We start from the raw sequence: 22,394 nt of genomic DNA on the forward strand, positions 1-22,394 counted from the left end.
TTTGGAGGCAGCCATTTAGCCAAGGGGCTGAGAGGGAAAGGACTTTTAAGCTGAAAGTTCTTGGTTCAATTCCAGCTTTAAGTTGCCATCATTCCATCTCCGTGCCACCTCTATGTCGTTGTCATGTGCTTGTGTTCCTATCTGTGTTTTATATTATATTCATTCACATATATCTTTCAATAGGCAACAATTTATATGAAAATCCATTGTAATATCATTCCTTTCCATTGCATGAGAATGGATGTTGATTTTCCTCTGTGAATGGCTTGAGAAGTTGGTGACGGAACAAAACACAGATAAATACAGGTCCATCAATCAAAACCTACCATAATCAGCAAAGAGTAAGTGATTCAAAAAGGGGGAAAACTTTTATTGAAGAAACGGTGGAGTCAGCGCTTTTGGAAGAAGCTCTCTTTATTTTCCAGTTACAAAAATCATTGTGGAAGTGTCACAATTGCTGGCAATGTTATTTACAGTTTAGCGGACAGTGTCCATTGCAGTTGTAAACATTGAAAAATAGGCATCTGGCAATGGAGTGAGAAAAGAGCAAGGGGAATTGTATCGGAAGGGAGAAGGGGGGAGCGAGATGGGATTATGGGTAGGGTGGAGACCCAATTAACAGTTGGGGGGAAAGGGGAGAAAAGTGTTTGCAGAAATAACAGTACTTTGTTTTTTTTTAGCTGTACAATGTTCATTTAAGGCAATGATAGATATGTTAATATTTGGGCATCTTCAGCCTTAATCCCAATCTATTTAGACACATGAGGCAATTTTTCATTTTTTTCATTGGCATAAAAGGAACATGGATGATCACAGCTTGACCAAATTATTCCAACCCATCTTATAATAGTCCACACGACGAATATGTTCAAAACCCCGCTCTTTCCCTGCCCACCGTGACCCCGGGTAAGTATCAACAAAACAGAACAATGCAAAACATGATCACAAAAGTAACATGCGACATAAATATGTCAATTTGTATATATATATATTTTTATTCATTCATATATATCTTTGAGTAGGCAACAATTATAAGAAAATCTACTGTAACATCATTCCTTTCCATTGCACAAGAATGGATAAGGGTGGCTAAATATTTGCATTGCAATATTGGCGCTCTTACCTAATTTTCTGTGCTTATGTTATTTTTCACCTCGGCGAAGTTAACTCACCGTTTGCAGGAGCTCCGGCCTCTAGTCAAAGCTATTCAACAGAAAAGAGCTGTATTGGAAAACTAGGTGGCTACTAAACACAAAATAATGGGGCTCATCATTTACAGACATTTTTCTTCACTAATCTATCTGCATAGGAGTTCAATTTTTTTCTATCAATAGCAATCTAGCCGAGGGACCGTAGAGAAGTGTGTACCTACCAGTCCGATAACTGGGGGTGCTTGCATTGGAGGCTTGATGAATATGAGGAAGTGGGAAGCATTCAAGTATTACGTGAGCACAGTTTTAGCCATTTTCCCCGTTCGTAAGCAAAAATATGCATTTGTCAAACCCCTACCATCTCCCCACTTGCTTTAGAAAGAGAATTTGATTTTACAATATTTACTTGATACAAAGAACAGCAAATATTTTATGCTCTCATTAAAGTGTTTCTTCAGCAATATCACATGATTACCATAAAAAGGGTTCTTTTAAATATTTTATCAGCATTTATTAGTACATACACTTAATCTATAATTTATATGCTATAAAATTATAAGTGGTACATAGACATAATAGTATACACTACCCAGGCAGTCTGTGTAGTATAGAAAAAAATTAACTTGAGCGTCAATCCAACCAAATACTTGGCTCGACCACCACTCCTTTCTTCGCAAACAAAGAAAAAGACCTCTTGTGTGTCTAATGTAAGCAATACACCCTCCCCTAAGACACCATCCAAGACACCCTCCCCCCCACTTATCAGCAGAATTATGCAATCCTGTTATCCCATGGAGTGCTTACGTAATGCTTGAACCTCCCGCTTACGTGAGTGGATCACCTTTCACTAATACGAATCACTAGCAACATCTCCTTGGAGAAGTATTTCTGCATTAAACAAGCATCAGAAATGAATTACTGATGTTTTAACATTGGTAGAAAACAGCATCCTCAACTCTTTTTTTCGCTTCCCGTCTATCAACAAAATATGAGAGACATATTACAGTGGCCATAGGTTAAGCAGTTTGTAGCACTATTAAAAGCGCACACTGTTTATCATACATTCATACAAGCCACAATAGGCTATTTTGGCACATTGTATATAACAAGACAATATTTTTTCTTAGTTTTCTCTCTTTAAATATTATTCAGTCTACAATAACATTGCAGAGAGGTTAGCAATGAGGACTCAGTGTATGCAACTGAGAATAGAACACGGGAGGCTTCAAAAGGCCACACTTTGTCTAGGCTTCCACTTTTTGGGTTCCTTGAGGAGATCAAAGGGCATCAGATGGGATGAAAGAGAAGTAGATAGAGAGAGAGAGAACGTTAGAGAGAGATAGAGAGAGAGAGAGAGAGAGGGGTTGGGGGTGATGAGGAACGTGGAGAAGGCAAGTTCAGTTTTTCACATCGTCCATTCTTCCATTGAGGCAGACAACTTTCAAGTCTCTAGAAAGATCAGAGCTGTAGGTTTTGGCTCCAGATTTGACTTTTTAGCTTCTATAACCAAGAACTCTATCCCCGGCCTGCTTTTTCTTGCAAAGGACTCTGCGATCAGTCGTGCCACTTCTTGGTGCCCAAGCCCTGTAAGCAACAAACAGATTGAGTTCAGGTGGCTTCAAGTATCCTCATTCCCAAGCAGCATCATACATCATTTTTACATCGACAAGGTATCAATTTATGACATAAAAATATTATTTAAATATCTCTTTGGATGTTGAAAATTAAAATGCTTCAAATGATAAAGAGTGATGTTAAAAATAACATTGTTAATCAAAATTTGATATCACATCTAATGATAATGAGTAGGGACATGCAAAAGTCGCAAATGCGATAACGCGAATTTTAACGCGAATTCCGGGATTTTCCCGCGAAATACGCGATTTCCGGGGTTTTCCCGCGAATACGCGAATTTCGTGTTAATTGCGATTTTCTCCAATTCATGGGCGATTTTCACTAACTCAGACGCAATTTTCACAATTTTTTTCTTCAGCTCATTCTCCTCCCACGAAATTATTTTTCGAGACGTAGATTTAAGGCGTAATTTTTTCACTGCATTGGCCGCTTTCCGACGCGGCGAATTTCCATGGGCCGCCGTTCACGGCACAGCGCCGTGAGATGTCTCGTTAGAAAGTGGCCTGAATTTCACGGAACCGTGCCGTGAACGGCGGCCGGCGAAAAGTCGTTGCGTTTGAAAGTAGCCTCAAGGTAGCACGATGTGTATTTCACGCCATAAACGGCGCACCGCCGGGCCGGATTGAACCTTGCCTTGCTGACCGTCAACAACGCCGTGCCGTCAACTGCGCGAGTCGACTCGCTTGCAGACATGCATTGTGACCAATGGTTATTTAAAAGCACAGTGCCGTGCCGTTGACGACGGGCGAAGCAAAGCAAAAGTCTGAAAGCGGCAAAAAGTGGCTGTGCGCCGTCTATTCCGTGAAATACACACGGAGCTACATTGTGGCAGCTTTGTGCCAAAACGACTTATCGCCGGCCGCCGTTCCCGGCACAGCGCCGTAAAATTCAGGCCACTTCCCGACAAGATGACTCTTTGGATTTCACGGCGCTGTGGCGGGATGGGCGGCCCGCGGAAATTAGTCGCGTCGGTGAGCGGCCAATGCCGTGAAAAAATTACGGCTTAAATTTACGCATCGAAAAACAATTCCATGCAGAGCAGAAGGAAAAAAATGATGAAATTCGCGTCTGAGTTGGTGAAAATCGCCCATGAATTGGAGAAAATTCATGGTTTCCACAAAGAAACACCCTCGAGGAAATAAGGCGACTTGTTTGTCCGGAGGATGTCTAAACCGCATTCACGATGTCTACAAAGTAGCCAAAATGCCATTGGAATCTGGGAATCTGATGGTTGACTTAATACAATTACTGGAGGGTTCAAACTATCAAATACTCACATTCTATAAAGAGTTAACCCTTTCGCTACTAATGACGAAAATATGCGGCAGGACGTTTCTTGACCCGGGAGACGAAAGGCGAAAATTTTCGTCTGAGATTTTCCTACGCAGGCCTAATGCCGAAAATACGTTTCCTTGCTCTCCTCCTTTTATGATATTTGTGGGTTCGCAAAGTCTTAGTTTCGGGACCCAACACAGGCCAACACCATGGACTGGCAAAATCTGTAACTTCCGAAATCCGGAAGCATGAACCTAGACCCTCGTCTCTTATTACCTCTCTTTGTGGCAAGGGACCGCAGTCATACACTTGTTCATTCAGTTAGTATGCGAAATAAATATATGGTTCTTTCTCAAAAAATATAAACGAAGAATTGAATTCTTAGTCTTTTGGCAGCGTTTACAATTTTTAAACGAAATTCTACCACAAATATTAACTTATATCTCGATTTCAGTATAAAATCAACATGGAAATTGTTAATGCATTAAATTCGTTAATGCAGATGGTAGAGCTTCATTCAAAATTTTAATATTCTCAGAATAAATCGAGGAATTCAATTGAAAGTCTGCAATTTACATGCAAGCAACAATCATCCATATAGCTAATTCACATGAACAAAGCATGAGTTGACAGCAAACCAATGCTGCTGGTAGGGTTGTAAACCACGAAAGGAGGGAGACCAACTACCCTCAGAGTCCAAGATAATGCAAAATGCCCACTAGGAAGGATCAGAAAAGGTTGGTGTTGAGAGTGTTTGATTATCTGCAAGACCTTTAACAGATGTCCAACATAAATGCTCCATACAGAGGGGACCGAAGAGTCTCATGGAGCGCAGTACCGCATTCATCTTAAGGAGAGAACTCCACCATTTTGAAAGAGTTAAGGAAGTTAAAAATGAGCCTCCAGAAAGTTCATAAGAGTACTTTTTTTTTATAGATAAAACCACTTGTTACATCTGCAAAACATGAAAACCTCTAAAGCAGCTGCTGTAAAGTCAATACCTATGCAGATGGCTGAAAAAGCGTCAACCAAACTTAGTTCTCTTATGGTAGAAGACCTAAGCAGAAAAATAGGTATTTGAAAAGATCTCAGTTTTTGATCCCCAAGAAGTTCCGTCTACAGACATGAACCCTGACTTAAAAACAAAAAATTCATGGCCTGGAATCAATGGAGACAGAGAAGTTGGAGTTGGGAGAATTACAGAAATTACTACAAAAGTAAAATTCCCGGGGTTCAATGGATGTAATTAAAGCAATCCAGGAGCTCAAATGTCTGAGAAATCGTTTGCATCTAAGTGCCTTTAAGCAATTTGGATCCCTTCTGCAAACATGGACTGAGAAAGATTTCTTTCCTGCTATAGCACTGTGTTAACAGATATGAGAACAAAAGTAAAAGATGACAACTTGATCACAATAGCAATATTTCATTTGAAATTACAGACATTTAAAAGTAATTTCTCTCTATGTAAGCTAGAGATATGGTTACGCGAAGGATAAAATATGTAAAATAGGTTAATTCAGTCAATACTCCATGTATATTATTGCTTTAATTATTCCCGATCAATAATATCCTAAATTTAGGGCAATGGGTGGGCCACTGGAAGGATGGCTCTCAATCAACATAAATTATTTTGCCGTTAAAATAACACCGATTTCAGGGCAAAATAACATCGCTTTTGTAGAAAAATAACACCACTTTTGGCTATAAAATAACCCCACCTTTTGCATGTCCCTAATAATGAGTGATTCCAATAAAATAAAAAGGGAAAATCAAATGAAAACCTTAACAGTGCTATCGAATTGTGAGCAGTCTCACTCATTTTTCATTTGCGAAATATTGATTTGGTAGTTTGGAGCTGGGCCACCCACAGACTTCCTGTGGCTGGGGGTAGAGTTTGGGTGTGAGGACCTCCTCCCCTGAAGAGAAATAGCCCGTGTATCATTCAAATCATTGCGCGCTACCGCCGAAAGGCAGCACCGCCTTGAGGGAAAGGGGGAGGACCCTTGGCACCGGTAGGGTAACGGGACCCCAGGGATTTGGCACCCTTACCCGAGGAGTAGTTTCCTGCACCAGAGGAAGACCTGCCAGCCCACATGCGAAGGTGTCATTGAATCCACGGCCATCTGCCTAAAATTCCTATTTTTTTCCTACACCTCCGTCGTTTTCCTAGCATTCTACCCTCTAACACCATTTTCAATATCCCCTCCCCGCTAAGCACTAACTCCATCCATATCTTCTATCTCCTGCGTATCTCATCTAAAAGCTGCCTCTCCTCGCCAACCATATCCAGCACTTCGTCGTTCCTTTTCCTCTCCGTTCATTTCACCCTCTCCATTCTTCTCCATACCCACATCTCGAATGCCTCCAATCTTCTCTCCTCTTCTTTCTGACCATGTTCCGCACCATAGAGAGTTACACTCCAGATCAAACTCTTCAGTGACCTTTTCTTTAAACTCTTATATAGTGATCCTCTCACAAGCTCCTTCCTATTCATGAACGCCTCCTTTGCTGGCGCAATTTGCTTCCTGATATCCTTGCTACTGAGTCCATTTTCCTCTAACATACTGCCTAAATAGTTCAACTGCTCAACCTGCTCAAGTTTTTCCCCACCTACTTTTATCTCAAGTTTCACATTCCTCGCTCGCGATGCATTACAAAACCGCATTACCTTAGTAATTAATCCTCATCCCATACTCCTCGCACCGCTCATCTAACGCATCCACTAGAGTCTGCAGTCCCCTTGCTGACTGGCTAATCAGTGCCTGATCATCCACGTATCTTACTGATTTCAACATCATTCCTCCTACTTTTATCCCAGCTTCTAACTCATCCCACACTTCCCTTACCATCTCTTCAGCATACACAGCAGCGGCAATAGAGGACAGCCTTGCCTCACTCCTCGGCCAATGCTTGCCCACCCAGATTCCCCGTCCGCTACCCTCACTTGCTCAGTCTGGGCCATATATAGATTTTACGAATCAGTCGCCTATCCTTCCAATCTACACCTCTTTTCTTAAGAATATCCATTAACTTTACCCACTTCACCCTATCAAACGCTTTCTCAAAATAAACAAAGCAGGCATACATTTCCTGGTCATATTCTAGGTTCATCTCCACCAGGGACCTCATTATTGCTATTCATTTTTTTCCTTATCTTGACCTTGTTTAATTCATTCTAAAATAGTTCTTGGAGTGTGGGTCAACGTATGTTATGCAAAAAAGTTATAGCCAACGTTTCTGTTTATTTTAAACTATCATCAGGGCTTAACTTTGTACATATTTATACTTCGTACTTTTTTGCATAACATAAGTTGACCTACACTCCAAGAAATATTTTAACATTATTGCCATTGGGTTGCGAGTTGACTTTCCTTTTCTGAAACCAAACTGATCATTGCCCAAATACTCATTTGCCCTCGCCTCCATTTGTCTGTTTAACATCTTCAGTACCACTTTAGCCGCATGCAATATTAGGCTGATAGTCCTTTAATCTCTGCATTCCACAGCTTTCTTCTTTTTCGGAAGCGGAATTAAAACCGTCTTCACAAACTCCTGCGGCCAAAATCCCTCCTCATAGATCCTGCGAACTAGCTCGAAAAGCCTTTCCTTACTATACTTCCCTATATTCTTCAGAAGCTCACACGCAATATTGTCCACACCTACTGCTTTCCTAGCCTTCATATCACGAAGTACTCTCTCTATTTCCGAATCTAATATCCCCGGCCCAAGATTATCCTCCTCCACTTCACTTTCCGCCTCTTAAGTCAATCTCTCCAGCCTGTTTCTTTCACCACACAGATCCTCCATGTATTCCGTCCATCTACTCTGTACCTCTTCTCGCTCGGTTAGCATCCTTCCATCTTTAGCGTTAATTTTAGGCATGGTTTGCGCTCTTTTGCCACCCGATAGCGACTTAACTTTGCCATTTGATGCCCCTACTCCTCCATCCTTCTGGAACTTTTCCATTTCCTCACACTGTCTTTTCCACCAAGCCTCCCTTGCCCTCTTAGTTTCACGTCGTAACCGATTACATATTTAGTTCACTATACATTCTTTTGCCCTGCTCTGTGTCCACGTTCTTCCACTTCCTTCTCTCCTCCATTTCTTTTCCCATTGCCTCCATAACCCAAGGTTTCTTTATCCTTCTCCTGTCAAAGTAGCTAATTGACTTCTCCGCCACTTGGACTATTCCCGTTATAATATTATCCCACCCTTCCTCCACGATCTGTGTACTTCTAATCTCCAGGATACAATTTTCCACTAGTTCCTGATATTCTCTCCTCAGAGTTCCCTTCAGAGCTTCTATATTCCATTTCTTTGCCTTCCTAACTTTCATAAGCCTTTTGAATCTGACGTTGCATTTCATGAGCACTAGATTGTGGTCTGAATTCGCATCCGATGCAGGGAAGCCGTGTGAGTTTTTCACACTATTTTTAAACCTCTGTCTTACCATAATGTAGTCTATCTGATATCTCCCAATATCCCCTGGACTTTTCCATGTGTACCTTTGCATTTTATGATGATTGAACCACGTGTTTGTGATGAATAATTTGTATCTCCTACAAAATTCTGCTGCTTTCTCTCCCCTGTCGTTCCGTATTCCTAGACAAAATTCTCCTATTTCGTTCCCATCCCTCCCTTTCCCAACTGAAGTGTTCCAGTCTCCCATCAGGACTGTAGTTTTCTTACCCGGTGTGTCTCTAATTATTTCCTCGAGCTGTTCATTCACCTCATCTCCTTCTCCCTCCCTATGATTGCTAGTGGGCATGTAAACTTGAACCAATGTGGTTGGTGGGTCGTGCCTCAATTTCTACCACCAAAATCTCTTACCTGGTCAATATCTACCACAGGCTTACCCACCTTCCAGTTTAATACTAAAGCTAACCCTCGCTGACTTTCCTCCCCGCCATTACATATAACCCCATACCCATCACCCCAATAGTCCTCACCATCCCTCCACCTCACTTGGCATAATCCTAGGATATCTAACTTCCCTTTCTGGATTTCCCTTTTGTTATTTTCTAGCTTCCCCGCCCTCATCATTGCCCTCATCATTCCACATCCCTACATTTATAGCCGACTTCTTCTTCTCCATCATATTGGTCTTCTTTTCTTCTCTCTTCATGGCTGCTGTTGCTGGTGATGATGATAAGTCTCTGCAAGGATTTTGCATGTCCCAACCGTCACCCCCCTTAACACGAGCCCCGATAACCCTCAAAGACCCTAAAGACCCCTTTTAACTCTGTGGCCCAGGTCAGTCTGCCCCATTTACCCCCCTCTAAGCGGCCCTGGTTTGGAGTTTAACAAAGTGAAATGCAGATGGCAAATTGATGCCACATCCTTTGAAGACAACAATTTCCATAACGAGATGTGTGCTCCATGCCAGAGCAGCAATCTACACGTTTATCTTTTTTGGGTAGTGAAGGAGTGAAACAAATAGAAATTCATCACAGAATGATATTCAGTTCAGTGATTCTTGTAGTAGGGTAGCAAGTTCAAAAGTGGTAAACGGGGTACAAAAAAGGTAGAGCGAGGGTTGGCATAACAGCTCGTCACCAACACCAAAGAAATATCTCACCTGGCTGCCTGCCGGGAATGTCATGCATATTCTTTGATGGGATGAAAAAGGGTTAGTTTTGAGCATTGCATGGGCAGGGGAGAGACAGTAACCAGTCATTATCATTCCGATATGTTGAAAATTCATCTTCACCCAGCAATCTGGAGAAAATATCGAGGACTTGTGGTGTACTGCAACAGTGAACAATGCCCCACCACATACAGCCTCTTTGGCAGTTCAGACCATCAATTGTATTCCTTATTCTCTAGACCTTATGCTTTTGTGGTGCACTCAAAGAAGCAATAGGACGCAAGCATTTCTAAATTAATGAAGAAGTGAAAACCACGCTGCACTAGTGGACACAGACATGATAAAAATATTTATTTCAACATGATATCATTTGTGCACTTCCAAATCATGGGAAAACTTATGCTGAATGCCAGGGAAACTAAGAAGATAAATGATTTTCAAAAGTTGTTCATAATTATTACAATAAAAAATTGTTGCGCTTTTTAGGTTTTCATTTGAATTACCCTAGTATCACCAGTGAAAGTACATATTAAAAATTGATTAAACTTTCACCAATTTATGTTTTTCACAGAAGCGCCCCAAAGTGGTTATCAGAATATGATTACTAAATGATTATGTATTTCTTCTTTGATCACTTATTTCACTTCGCATTGATCACTACCAAGTGCGTTGGAAAACTTATGCTATGCATCAAAATGACATAAATAGTGAAAATAATTTTTTTGACAAAGTATGCTTACATTTCCAATGAAAAATAGTACAGTAAAACTTCGATTTTACGCACTTTGATTTTACATCAAGTCTCGTTTTTACGCAGCGACATTCAAGTCCGGCCGGAAAGCATAGGGAATTCTAATGGTGAAACTTCGATTTTACATCTTTTCTTTATTTTACGCAGTTTTTTCGATTTTGCGCAGCATAACCCCAGCCCCAAAGAGGCCGCTAATCTTGATTTTACGCAGTTGTCTTTCGACTTGTTTTGAAAATCCCGACTGGAGCAATATGAAGTTACATTATTTATTCGTCTAAATGAGTTACAAAAATGAATACAAGAACGGTTGAAATGACGTCGCGCTGTTGATCGTGAAACTAAAAACAACGCGAATCTAATTATTGCTTCCCCCTACGACCTCTCAGTAATATTTCAGGCTCCTTTACGAACGCGAATATCGCTCTTAGTTAACATTTGCCGTAGAAGGATATCGAAACCTAAAATATACGGCAATCGCCGTGTATGCGTGATTAAGACAAATAATCGCCGGAGATATTAACATTATCACCTTTCGTTTATTATTTGACTTATTGATCGACGCTTTTTATAACATATATATTGTAATTACAGTAGATGGTCGTTAATCCGGAATTATGAACTACGGAATATCTATCCCTAACGGAAGGTTTTCTTGAATTTTGCGAACGCTATGTTTTCCTTCGCCCCAGCGAAATATAGGTAACGGCGAAATTAGCCGTTAAAAATCCTCCCGTGCCAGCATTTTGGCTTCCAAGGTGATCCAAAAAAAGATAGTCATACTTCTAGTATGGACGTAAGTCGATGGTGATTCAACACGATGGTAAAAGCATATGTTGTCTCATTCCGCGGGCTAACCCCACATCTGCGGGACGAATGGAGGCGAGGGAAAGTTGATTGCGCGGCGTGCTTATTAGAGCTGATTCAACTTGTATCTCATTTTCAGTGGGTTTAAATGAAACATGGTTGGAACTTCAATAGCTATTAGCTTAACTCCGCTAGGTGGCAAGCGTTTATTTTTAACGGAACGGGAGTTAATGCCCTCGGAGAATAACTCGCGTCGTCAATCGTCATGCAATCATTGAAGTCAAATCAAGACGTGAGTGATAAGGCAGTTCTTTTAAACTCAGGAATGGCTAAGTACCATTAAATCGAAATACAAAAAGTGTCCGGTGTTGTTATCAGACATGGGGAAGCAAAATATTACGTTAAGATGAGTCACACGGCTTGTGAGCCGAAGGTCCCGGCGCTGAATTCGCGGAAGAATGCCGACAGAGAAGCTATACCCGGTAGATTCTATCTACTTATGCTAAATTTTCAGAGAATTTTGGGAGAATGGTTTTTTAACACGTAAAAATTATAAAGAAGGAAGATTGTTCCGGACTATTAATAATTTTTGACGGTAGTTGCGCGGTTATTTAAATAGCTCACTTTAAAAAAGTGATCTAAACACCGGAAAAATCTGATTTTCCGAATATCCCGGGTCCTATGTGCTCCGTATTATCTTTGGTATGCTATTTGGAAGGAGGATACTGATAGCTGGGGTCATTAGTGCCATGAAGTAAGGGCTGGGGGGATAGGAACCCTATATTGGCATTAGCCAGGTTGTAATGATAGGCCTTAAAGGGCTTAACGTCCCATCTGCTGGACAGAGTGGTGCACTGGAAGTGTCCTCCACATTACTCTCAAGTAGGGATAGGGCCATCTCTGATAACAATTTCTCCATGTTTCCGGAGCAACCGCGTAGGTTTGTTGGTGATGACAACAGTTTCGCTGGCACTGCTGCCAGCGTCTTCAGGTCGAAGATGAAGATGCCATCTCTGATAAGTTTCTGCTACTGCCAGGACTTGAACCCAGGCCCACAGGGTGTAAAGCCTTTGTGATGTATTAGCAAAATTTTGCTTCCTGTTAATGGGGTTAATTTGGATGACTATCGTCAGATATCTCATTTCTTCAATCTCCAATCTTTGTTTGTCTGCAGGTGGTTAAACGGATTTCCTGAAAACTGCTTTTAATGAGAATATTTTCAAAAATTAGCTTCTCTGCGAGCATTTAGTATCACCATTGCGACATTTCTCCTGGGTAACAGAAGTAATCTTAGTGCCAGAAATGCTAGCAATTCTACCATGTTATTCAACCATGGGAAACATTGTTCAGGAATGCAACGTTGTTTTTCTCAAAGTAACACGTCATCTGTGGTGTTGCTTGTGAGTAAATAAGATTATTAGGCTTCATTTTCTTGCCCCCAAATGAGTAATTGAATCCAGGAAACATATATCTGATACGACTGAAAAGGATTTCATGCTCTTTTACCGTAAAGGCACACATATGAGACTTTTTCTGGATCCGGTTCTGGCTCAAATCAGAACTATACAAAAGTGTATGACTAAGGGTTTTAAAAATAATGAGCAAGAGTTATCCTGAAAACTATACTTCTCCTCAATACCAACTCTTGATTTTACACACTTTACACAGTGCCCATATTTCGGTCCCTCCAACTGCGTAAAATCAAAGTTTTACTGTATTATCAGTGATATCTTTTAGATTAATAAGTGATAAAAAATATATGAAGTGATATGGAAAAGATTTCTTTGTCCTGCTGGGGTATATCTTCCATCACCAAATTGGCTTAAAATCAATTCGGAGGAAAAATATATTTTTTCCCCCTTGATTTTAATTTCCTGAGTGCACTTAATGTAAGTGTGACTTTTGTGGCATAAAATTTGGTGGTGGACTTTGAATTTCTTATGTAAGAGCAACCTCTACAAATCTTTCCTGAATCTCTGTAAATTAAATTTTCAGGGTACCAAGGCTTCAGTGAGAAAAATTAAAGGGATTTAAGCGTCAAACTAGGTTGCTTTCCAAGTCAGGCATGCAAGATATGTACATACTACATTACATAACTGTTTTCGCCATTTTTCATCGGACCAATAGGATTTGGGTGTTAGTTTTGGCTTCTTACCTTCAACTTTCTGGCCATCGACTTCTAAAATGAGCTGGCCAACTTCCAAGCCGCCTGCTTCAAAAGCAGCTCCATCTTCCTATAATAAAGGGAGAAATCAAGTGCCAAAAGATATATGGCTCCGAAGTACTTGCAATAAATAGATACACTTGAGGTCCTAAATTTAAAAAGACTCTTTGCACCCAGTCAAGGACCTGTGCAAAGTTATTTACACCAATTGAGTGAATTTGCCAAGAATAAGTCGTTAGGGGGGGTCGAGCTTCCTATACTTTTATAGTAATGAAAAATAATCAAGTTACATGCAAAGTTTAAGTTAGTTTTATTTAAACTGGTTATAGGTATTGGGGAAGGCTTTCGTGGACCAAGACTGCCGCTCATCCTCCCCTGGAGATGCAGTCCAGTCTGTACACGTGAAAGTGCTTATTGTGCAAGGAATGATGAGGTGATAAGTGTGTCTCTTTGAACAAAATTATATCTGTGTTGTTGTCAGTTTCATATTGAAGGAGTTCATACTAGACAATGCTATCTTATGATATAAAAAAGTTACAATCGTGGTTCTGCAATGCGGTCAGCCTTGCACGAAGAATCAAATCATTGTCATGAATTCTCAAAATGAACTCCGAGTTTTGAACTCTATTTTTTTACTTATCATCTTTTTATCAATGAAGTGAGCGTTAGAAATAAAAATAAAAAAGATCGGATACATTTATGCTAAAATTTTAAGTAAACTTGTACCAATAAGTAAAAAAAGAACTCTGGCATTTGTCACATTTACCAAGTTGAAGACATTAACCTTTCAGCTGCGGCAGCTATATGATGGCTAGTCTAACAACTTGCACAATTTGAAAAATTGCCAATTTTCCGCGGGGCAGAGAAGGTGAAAGTCCATTAGGTAGTATGTAAAATCCTCCCAGCCATTTTTCCTGGGAGGGAGGACCCCAGTCTCCAAAGGGAAGGGTTTGAGGTTTTCTGGATAATTTGGTGAAATCATTTCATCGGCCCAAATATACAAAACAAATGTAATGTGAAGTTTGTTCGTAATTTTCTGTTTAATTTAATACCAATCATCACAGAAATTGGAAGGTATAACAATGGTTAAAAGTCTTCTTTGCATCTCTACAACTTCTTGCATCCAGTCTCCTTTGTGCATCGGGAGGATGATGGAAGGCCAGGGAATGGAATGCGAGCAATAACATCCCAGAGAAGGGACTCAAGTTTCCATGCAGGCTTCCACGGAGATTTTGACTATAGGCAGTGATTATTCCAGGTTTCCTTCCTCGTCGATCCATTTTCCTGGCCTTTATTTAGCCAAAGTTCCAGTTGACTTCCAGGGTTCCACCTGGAACGTTGGCAAAATAATGGAGGAAAATGGTTCAGTGCGGTGGGAAACCCGGAAGAATCACTGTTTAAAAGGAAGGGACTGGTTTGGGCAAGGAGAGAGGGCTGTACGTCATTCGTAAAAGAAAGAGAGTGGGTGACAAGAGGCGGCTGAGAACAGTGGCGCAGCGAGGGGGGGTTTCGGGGATAAACCCCCCCCCCCCAGAGCTCAGAGAAATTTTTAAGTTTAATCCATTTTAATTAATTAGATTAATATTACTTATAGAATAATGTAAGCATTATAAAAATAACCCTCAGAAGGCCGTTAAACTCAACATTTTGAACCATTTTTGTTTAAATTTTTCTGGGGGAGGGCCCTGAAATTCCCCTGGAGGGTATTCCATACCCCGTAACTCCCCAGTATTAATTGTGCCTAAAACCCCCCCTAGCCTTAATTCCTAGCTGCGCCCCTGGCTGAGAAGAGTTGGCGGCGGCGCACAGTGGTCCCAAATCGAAAAATGCTGGCCAAAACTCATTTTTTCGACTATTTACAAGGAAGTTTCATTGGATTGGATATTTCCATTGGACATCGGCGGCCCGCAGTGCAAGCGTTGGCGGCGGCCGCTGGTGAAGTCGACTGCTCAGGAAAATGATCCTCCGACAGATCGATCGTGGTGGCCGCTCGTCGAAGGATAACCTCCGTAGCCCCTCTGGTGTCATCCGCGGGAAGGCTTGGTTGACCTCCTCAAGGCGATGCCTGTTCGTCGACTCCCCAGACATCGATGTCGCGAAGATGTGCGAAGTCGAAAAAAGAAAGCATTGGCGAAGCCAACATACTTGATGCAATTGGTAGTCTCTTCTCTTCTGTTCACTACCGGTAGCGATTTAAGACTTATGCATCGACTTTCAGTGATGTTAAAATCCCTACGCTGCGGCAATGAGATGAATAATGAAGCCTTCAGCCAATATTGCGAGGAAACAGCTGAGCTGTACATCGAGCTTTATGGTTGGTATTACATATGCTACCAATGGTACATAAAGTACTGATAGATGGAACAGTAATTGCCAAATAATCCTTTCTTCCTATTGGAGCTTTAATGGAGGAAGCTTTGGAGGCCAGGAGCATCGACATAAGGAAATTCCGAGAGCACCTACAAGAAAATCCTCAAGAAAGTTGAATAATGAAGATATCTTTCGAAGGCTCCTTTTACTAAATGAACCATACATTTAAATTACATCACGAGTTCCAAAAAACGAGGTCGGCCTATCAGGTGAGGTGAAAATCTGATAATTTTATGTGATTCGCAGAGCGACTAAGAGTCAGATGGGGTAACATATATGTTGGGATGGCGATTCTTTTAAAATTCGTTTTTTGCGATACATAAAAGTGATTTTGTTGAAATTTAAACATTATCCTCCGCAATGTCCTTAATATCAGTCTATTTATTTGATCTAATGTGACTTATCTAATGCATGGAAGCCAAAAAATAGTATGTGTGAGTAGTTTTTCCGATTTCGGTGTCTCGCCGACTATGCTGATGGCCGCGGATTCGAATCTCGTAAATTTCATGTGGTAAGTTCTGTCATGGCTTATAACGAAAATTCATACATCTTTTACCTTAAAATTATACTGTTTTAAGTTCTTCATCAACAACAAGTTATCGCCAATGGCAATGACATCTATATCGAGATTTTCTAAAAATTGTTTAAATAATAACAGCTAAAACAATGATGAAATGAAGAGATAGCGTAAAAATAGTGCCAAATTCATATTCAGGCGATTAAATTCAGTGAGGAACTTCCATTTTCCTCGCTAACTTAGGTCAAATTACGACTTGATTAATTTTGGCCAGCTTTTTTCGATTTGGGACCAGTGTGCGTCGCACTCGTTCCCACTCACAGTCACCGGTACACTTTTCGTGTCACCGGTCGTTCGTCGTCGGTCGGTCGTTCGTTTCGTTCATTTCCCACAGCTGAAGGGTTTAGGTGCCGTGTAAATAGGTGCCGCTGGAGGGCAGCAGCGTTGGAGTGCGTGCGTGTGTCACTCACGTGGATGTTGATGATCCGGGGGAGTGGGTGTTTGGTGTTGGCTCCTCCTTCGATCGCAATCCCCAACATCGGCCTGGTCTTCCTCACGGTGATCCGAAGATTGCCCTGCTGATCCGCAACCACCGATGAGTTACCCTGTGATCGAATGGATGGACGTTTATTAATTGGCCTTGGAGTAACCCACAAGAGCAAAGGAAAGAAATTATTCTGCTCAACAACAAATATCATTTAAATAAAATACCCAACATAAGGTAAGAAAAAAATAAGTTTTAACCTCTCTGGAATCTTGCAGCATTGAATATGTCTGGGGAAGAAGCTAATGTCAGTGTCGTACATGAGTGCAGAGAAATCCAAAGAGAATTTTTATTGAGGGAAAAAACAAAAAGACATTTATAATGCTGATGAGGCAGGATTTTTTCATAACTTTCTCCCTGATAAGACCGTGGGAATATATGGTGAATAGTGCCTCAGTGGAAAGAAAAGGAAAGATAGATTTCTTTAGAAGGAAGAGAAAGATAGATTTTTTGAACCAGCCATTACTTCATTACAGCCCTTCAAACTCGGGTAACTTTTGAATTTTACCGTAGGCAACGACAATTGCTCAACCGTTCCCGCGGAAGTGATCCATAAGAACCGTGGCAATCAAATTGGGAGATAAAATGTGACATGTGACAAGTTAAAATTTAAACTTCATTAAACTCTACCATGTCTAAAAATAGCATGGGCAAAACATTTTTATGTACATCTTGTAGAGCATCTAAAATCTCGTGGGGGAGGGGCTTATGGTTACATCTCAGAGGCTCCGAAATTTACTTACTTAAGTTAACAAACAGTATGTAAACAAACACTAAGTGGCCTTATTAATTAAGGTACGACTTAATTGATGTGGCTACTCACACAGTGGTTGTACCTACCTCGTATGTTGTTTGCTTCTGTATACAATTCTGAATACCTAGCTTAAGAGCATGTACGCCAAGGATGCTTTGTACATATGGCGCATATTTTGTATAGTTAGCATCATTTTTAACGCAATATTTATACCTTTTATGTACCTTGCAAATATTTTTATACATGCATATATTGTGTAGTCACTTTGCATAAATTGTTTACAAAGTACAATTTTCTATACTTGGTTATTACATTTCAATGACTTTATGTAATCAATTTGTTTCAAATGAGTATTGTAGTAATTATGGACACATATAAAAAGTGAATAAACAGAACTGCGTGGTCGTGTGGGTGGCGCAGATCACACTCACCGCGTTGTCACCGTCTGGGTACTCTCCGGTCTGCCCGGAGGCAGCGTCCTGCCCCGCGTTGGGGGCTCCGATGAGTGGCCTCCGCCCCGCGGCCCCCTGCCGCCCCTCGCCCCCGCACTCCGCCCCCGTCTCCTCCCCCGTGGTGCTCTCGTCCCCTCCCACCGGCAGACCCTCAAAAACTCCGCCCCCACCGCCACCAGACGCCTCCTGCGGAAACAATCAAAACAAATCCCATTCAGCAACAATCAATAGGGTGGTTTCCAATTACTTTTTTATTGCCTAAACCGAAAGATTATCACTCCTGGAGTACGCATATCACGCTTTCAGATTTTCGAATGACAATATCTTTTTTTCTCGCGTTCAAACGAAAAGTGAAAATTTTCAAGCGCGCGAAAACGCGACGGCTAAGTATGAATGCTGGGAAAACTCCGTGTGACGTCGGTCTGGTTCCCGATGCCGTCGTGTGAGGTAACCTTGGGGCGACGATATGTGCGCCGCTGTGATGTAGGCTGCTAGCAGGTAGCAGAGTACCCTGCTAGCAGGTATCGCTTGGCTTAAATAAGGATTATTAATACCTTATCAAACGAAGAAAACTTTCCGACTATAGGCAGTTTTAATAGGTGATTATTAAGAGACGTTTCCCTGAGCTCTGTGCCTCATGCATGCATTGGTAATCTAAGACGATGTAAAGCTCCTATCTACTCGTATAGAAACTAGGGCCCTGTGACGTCACATGGAGTGGCATCGCATGTGCGCCAATCTGGCCTTTTTCAAATGAGGTTAAAATTGACCATTGCCATTCGTCTAAACTGGGATTTGTAAAACCAAACAATTTGTATATTATGAATACACTAATGGTGGGTAACGAATCGCAATCAATGACTTTCGTTTTCTTTGATGAAGGAAATTACCCTACTACGATTAGCGGATGGAATGCACTGAGGAGACTCACGTACACGCACGCGTTGGGCCGTCGGGGTGTTTTCTTTCGGGCCCCGTGGTGAGGTTTTCTTCTATCTTTAGATTCATGTTTTGATTCGCCGCGAATATTCCTCTGTTGAGCAGATCCGTAGCCCAGTAGGTCTGTTCTGTGCGCGGAAGTTTTGGAAGGATTGGAGTCCAAAGTAATAACAATTTTTTAATAAAAAAAGGGTAAGTCTTACTATCAATAAAATATATGCAGATGAATCAAGAAAAAGTCGATACTATTGTTTTTAACGAATAAAGTTATTTAACTAAATGTAGCCTCCAAAGTAATCTGCATATCGATACATGTCACATAAAAGTAAACTCAGGAGCGCTAATGCCCGAGTGTGACGAAATTTCCAAAACGCGTACTCCAGGCTAAGCACTTACATACATCGAATGTGATAAGCATTTCCAATGAAATTCGCCCATCTGATACGCGTGGAAAAGAACCAACTGAAACTCACTCTACAAAATATGACGTTAACTTTGTCGTAGTTTTAAAAACGAGCGCGCTAAAACACGACCACTAAAATCGAACTTAAATTTCATGCCGCAGACGAGGTCACGGGAGCAGAGAACTGGCTTACTGAGGATGCAGGCGACAGCCAAGGTGATAAAGGATGATAAAGGTGGTAAAGTCGCGAAGTTATCTCCAGGATATAAAATATATTCTCCAGGATATCAAATATATCCTGGAGGATATAGGATATAAAATATATCCTATAAAAATATGCGATCGACGCGATATAACAGGTGGTGGAGTTTTTCTAGCACTTAAATCACATTTATACAGCATCGCTCACGAAGTGACTGGCAAATGAAATGGAAAATTTTAAAGTCATAAGGTTTAAATTATAATCATGATAACTCTATCTACGTTAATACATTTATTTCTCATTAGATCCATTCACAAAGAGGAAACAAGCAGGGGAAGTGGCAGTGGTTGTATCTTCGTTTCCTTTCGGCTAAACTATTGTCAAATCTCGTTAAAGTAAAATTCCTTCTCACTGAACCATAATTATCACTAAATAACCCTGCATACTGGTAATTGAAATAATTTTGATAACCCCAGAATAAAATAAATAATTTTAATTCGATTGTTATTCGTAGTTTTCACATATCTGGTACTTGACCACGAAAAAATGCTAATTAAATTTTTAAGCACCAACGCTTTTCTTCCAGTGATTGCGCAAACTAGAATAACCTCTAAGGACCAGGTTGAAATAAATTGGTACATGAATATTTTAAATAACCCGACGACTATTAATAATTATACAAGTATGACCGAATGGATATCAATCATTTCTTCAACCTCGAAATAACTTCAAGAGTAATCATTCCGAAATCTTTTTGGAAATTTATACAACTAAAGAAAAACGCTACGGCCAGCTAATTCACCCCAAATAAATTCACCACAGCAAAATCACGGGTGAGCGTGATTAATATGTGTGAAGGTATGGGTGACATATATTTCGCCCATAAATGCATAATTATTACTAGCATTCCATCATTTAAATGCATCTACATACTACACCGCAAGCCGCCTCAATGGGCGTGTGGGGGGTGGGGGGAGGCGTTGTTAGAACACCAGCCGTTAACATATAAAAATGAATTTCCCTAGCGAAATACGCGTAGCATTTATTAAAGTCCTTTATGGTTCGGGGGAAAGACGAATTCCTACATCTATCCGTTCGGAAAAATATCTGTCTTAATTTATCGCTTCTGTCGGACCTGGAAATATAGTGTGGCTCTAATATTATGTTCTCCGTTTCGCTCTTAAAGATATCTATTCTCAATTGTTAAAGCAATCTAAGCCTAGCGCGCAGCCTCCGAGTCTCCAGCGGCTCCCAGCCTAATTCGCTTAACATCTGAGTAATGCTGTCTGTACGCCCGTAGCAGTTTTTGACGAAACGCGCAGTCTTCCTTTGTATTTTATTAAGTTAATGGACTAAGTGTTTTTGCACGGTATCCGATATGCTTAATGCATATTCAAGGTTCGATCGGACGAGAGTGAAATAGCACCTTTCCTTTACATTCTCATCCCAAAATCTTCCCACAATACGCTTGACGAATCCTAACTTATTCAGGGCTCTGCCACAAATATTTCTTACAATTAGATCTGTTCACCACGGTAGGTTTGAAGTCATGGTAACCCCAAGATACTTCACTTCCTCAGTCACCTTTACGTTAATACCACATACACAGCATGCACATGGGGATAGTTGACGACCTCCGTTAGAAATATACCGCCGTGCATGTGCATGTATTAAGTTCGAGTCCCCACTCCATACGTGAACGCAGCTAAATTCGATATTAGATAACACTCTTCTGCAAAAAAAAGTTCAAAATATGCCTAGCTACAATTTAGGGTGTTACTGGCTAATTTTGGGTCACTGAATCCGAAAATGACCTCCGTTCTTTCTATCACCCTCCATTTTTACGAGCGACCCCGAAATTGGGGAAAACAACCCCTTATCTAAACTTATCCCTTTTCAAGGGACTTTTATTAAAGTTATCTGCTTCTTATTGAAAAAACTGACGTTTTAAGGCTATCAGGGTCAAGAGAGAGACAAACTTGACTGGGGTTGAAAAGATTTAGGGGGTGAAAATTGAAAAAAAAACTTTAAAAAACATTGAAATAACCATTTTTCTTCGCTTTTTATTGCATATGATATGGGAGTTAATAGAAAATTTTGTAATTTTATATTTTGTCCTTGTCATTATAATAACAAAGTTAGGGAGGTCATTGATTTCGCGATAGATGACAGCGTCGTCAGCAAATAAACGTATTTTTGTGCTAATATAACAGCATTGGTTAATTATATATACAATGAGTAAAAGGTTTCCTTTGCTTCTATGAATGAAATGCTTCCTTTTGGGACATTTGATGTCACTTACACTCCATGGGAGCGAATTTCGACAAGATCTACTTTTTACATACGATCACTCAGAGAGTCGCGTATTCGGTTTCGTATAGTAAACAATATTCGTTTCTGTACGGGTCCACATGGCTGTAATTCGTATAAATGTTTGTTGTGAGGTTTTTTGTTTAGATACGTTTCTTTGCTGACATTAGGAAATTTAAATGTTTAGAAAAACGGTCAATACGATGCGATACCTTGGAAAAGTGGCAGCCTCAGCGTGTGCTTCGTGGGGGGTTGTCGCAAAAAATTATGGTTTTTCTTAGACGACGTGAAAAATATCCTTCGTTTACCGTCTCACTATGCTAGATATGATCACACGAGGAAAACAAAGGGAATTAAAATTACACAATCCTCGTGTCATTAAGGATAGAAAGCGTGTCTTGTATAATGAAATAAATAGTTTCACTCGCTGGGGCGACTCATATAATGTTTATCTTTTTCTATTTTTCAAACTTTTTGGTAACCCCCGACCAAACACCCTGAAGGTGGCTCGCATGGTATTACATAGATGTAGAAAT

At 40.6% G+C, this 22,394-nt stretch overlaps 1 protein-coding gene across 1 annotated transcript in view; it reads right to left on the reverse strand.

The window, feature by feature from the left end:
• Positions 1 to 396: 396 nt before the first annotated feature.
• Positions 397 to 22,394, reverse strand: part of LOC124168746 (whirlin) — a 521,564-nt gene continuing 499,566 nt past the window's right edge. The window contains exons 14-17 of the mRNA XM_046547013.1: positions 17,984 to 18,190; positions 16,725 to 16,859; positions 13,359 to 13,437; positions 397 to 2,735 (exon numbers count right to left, since the gene is read on the reverse strand). Of these exons, the coding sequence (XP_046402969.1) occupies positions 2,593 to 2,735; positions 13,359 to 13,437; positions 16,725 to 16,859; positions 17,984 to 18,190 (564 nt within the window). The 3' untranslated portion in view covers positions 397 to 2,592. The remainder of the gene's footprint in view (positions 2,736 to 13,358; positions 13,438 to 16,724; positions 16,860 to 17,983; positions 18,191 to 22,394) is intronic.

This window comes from Ischnura elegans, chromosome 12 (assembly GCF_921293095.1).
Source record: "Ischnura elegans chromosome 12, ioIscEleg1.1, whole genome shotgun sequence".
In the NCBI taxonomy this organism is placed as follows: domain Eukaryota; kingdom Metazoa; phylum Arthropoda; class Insecta; order Odonata; family Coenagrionidae; genus Ischnura; species Ischnura elegans.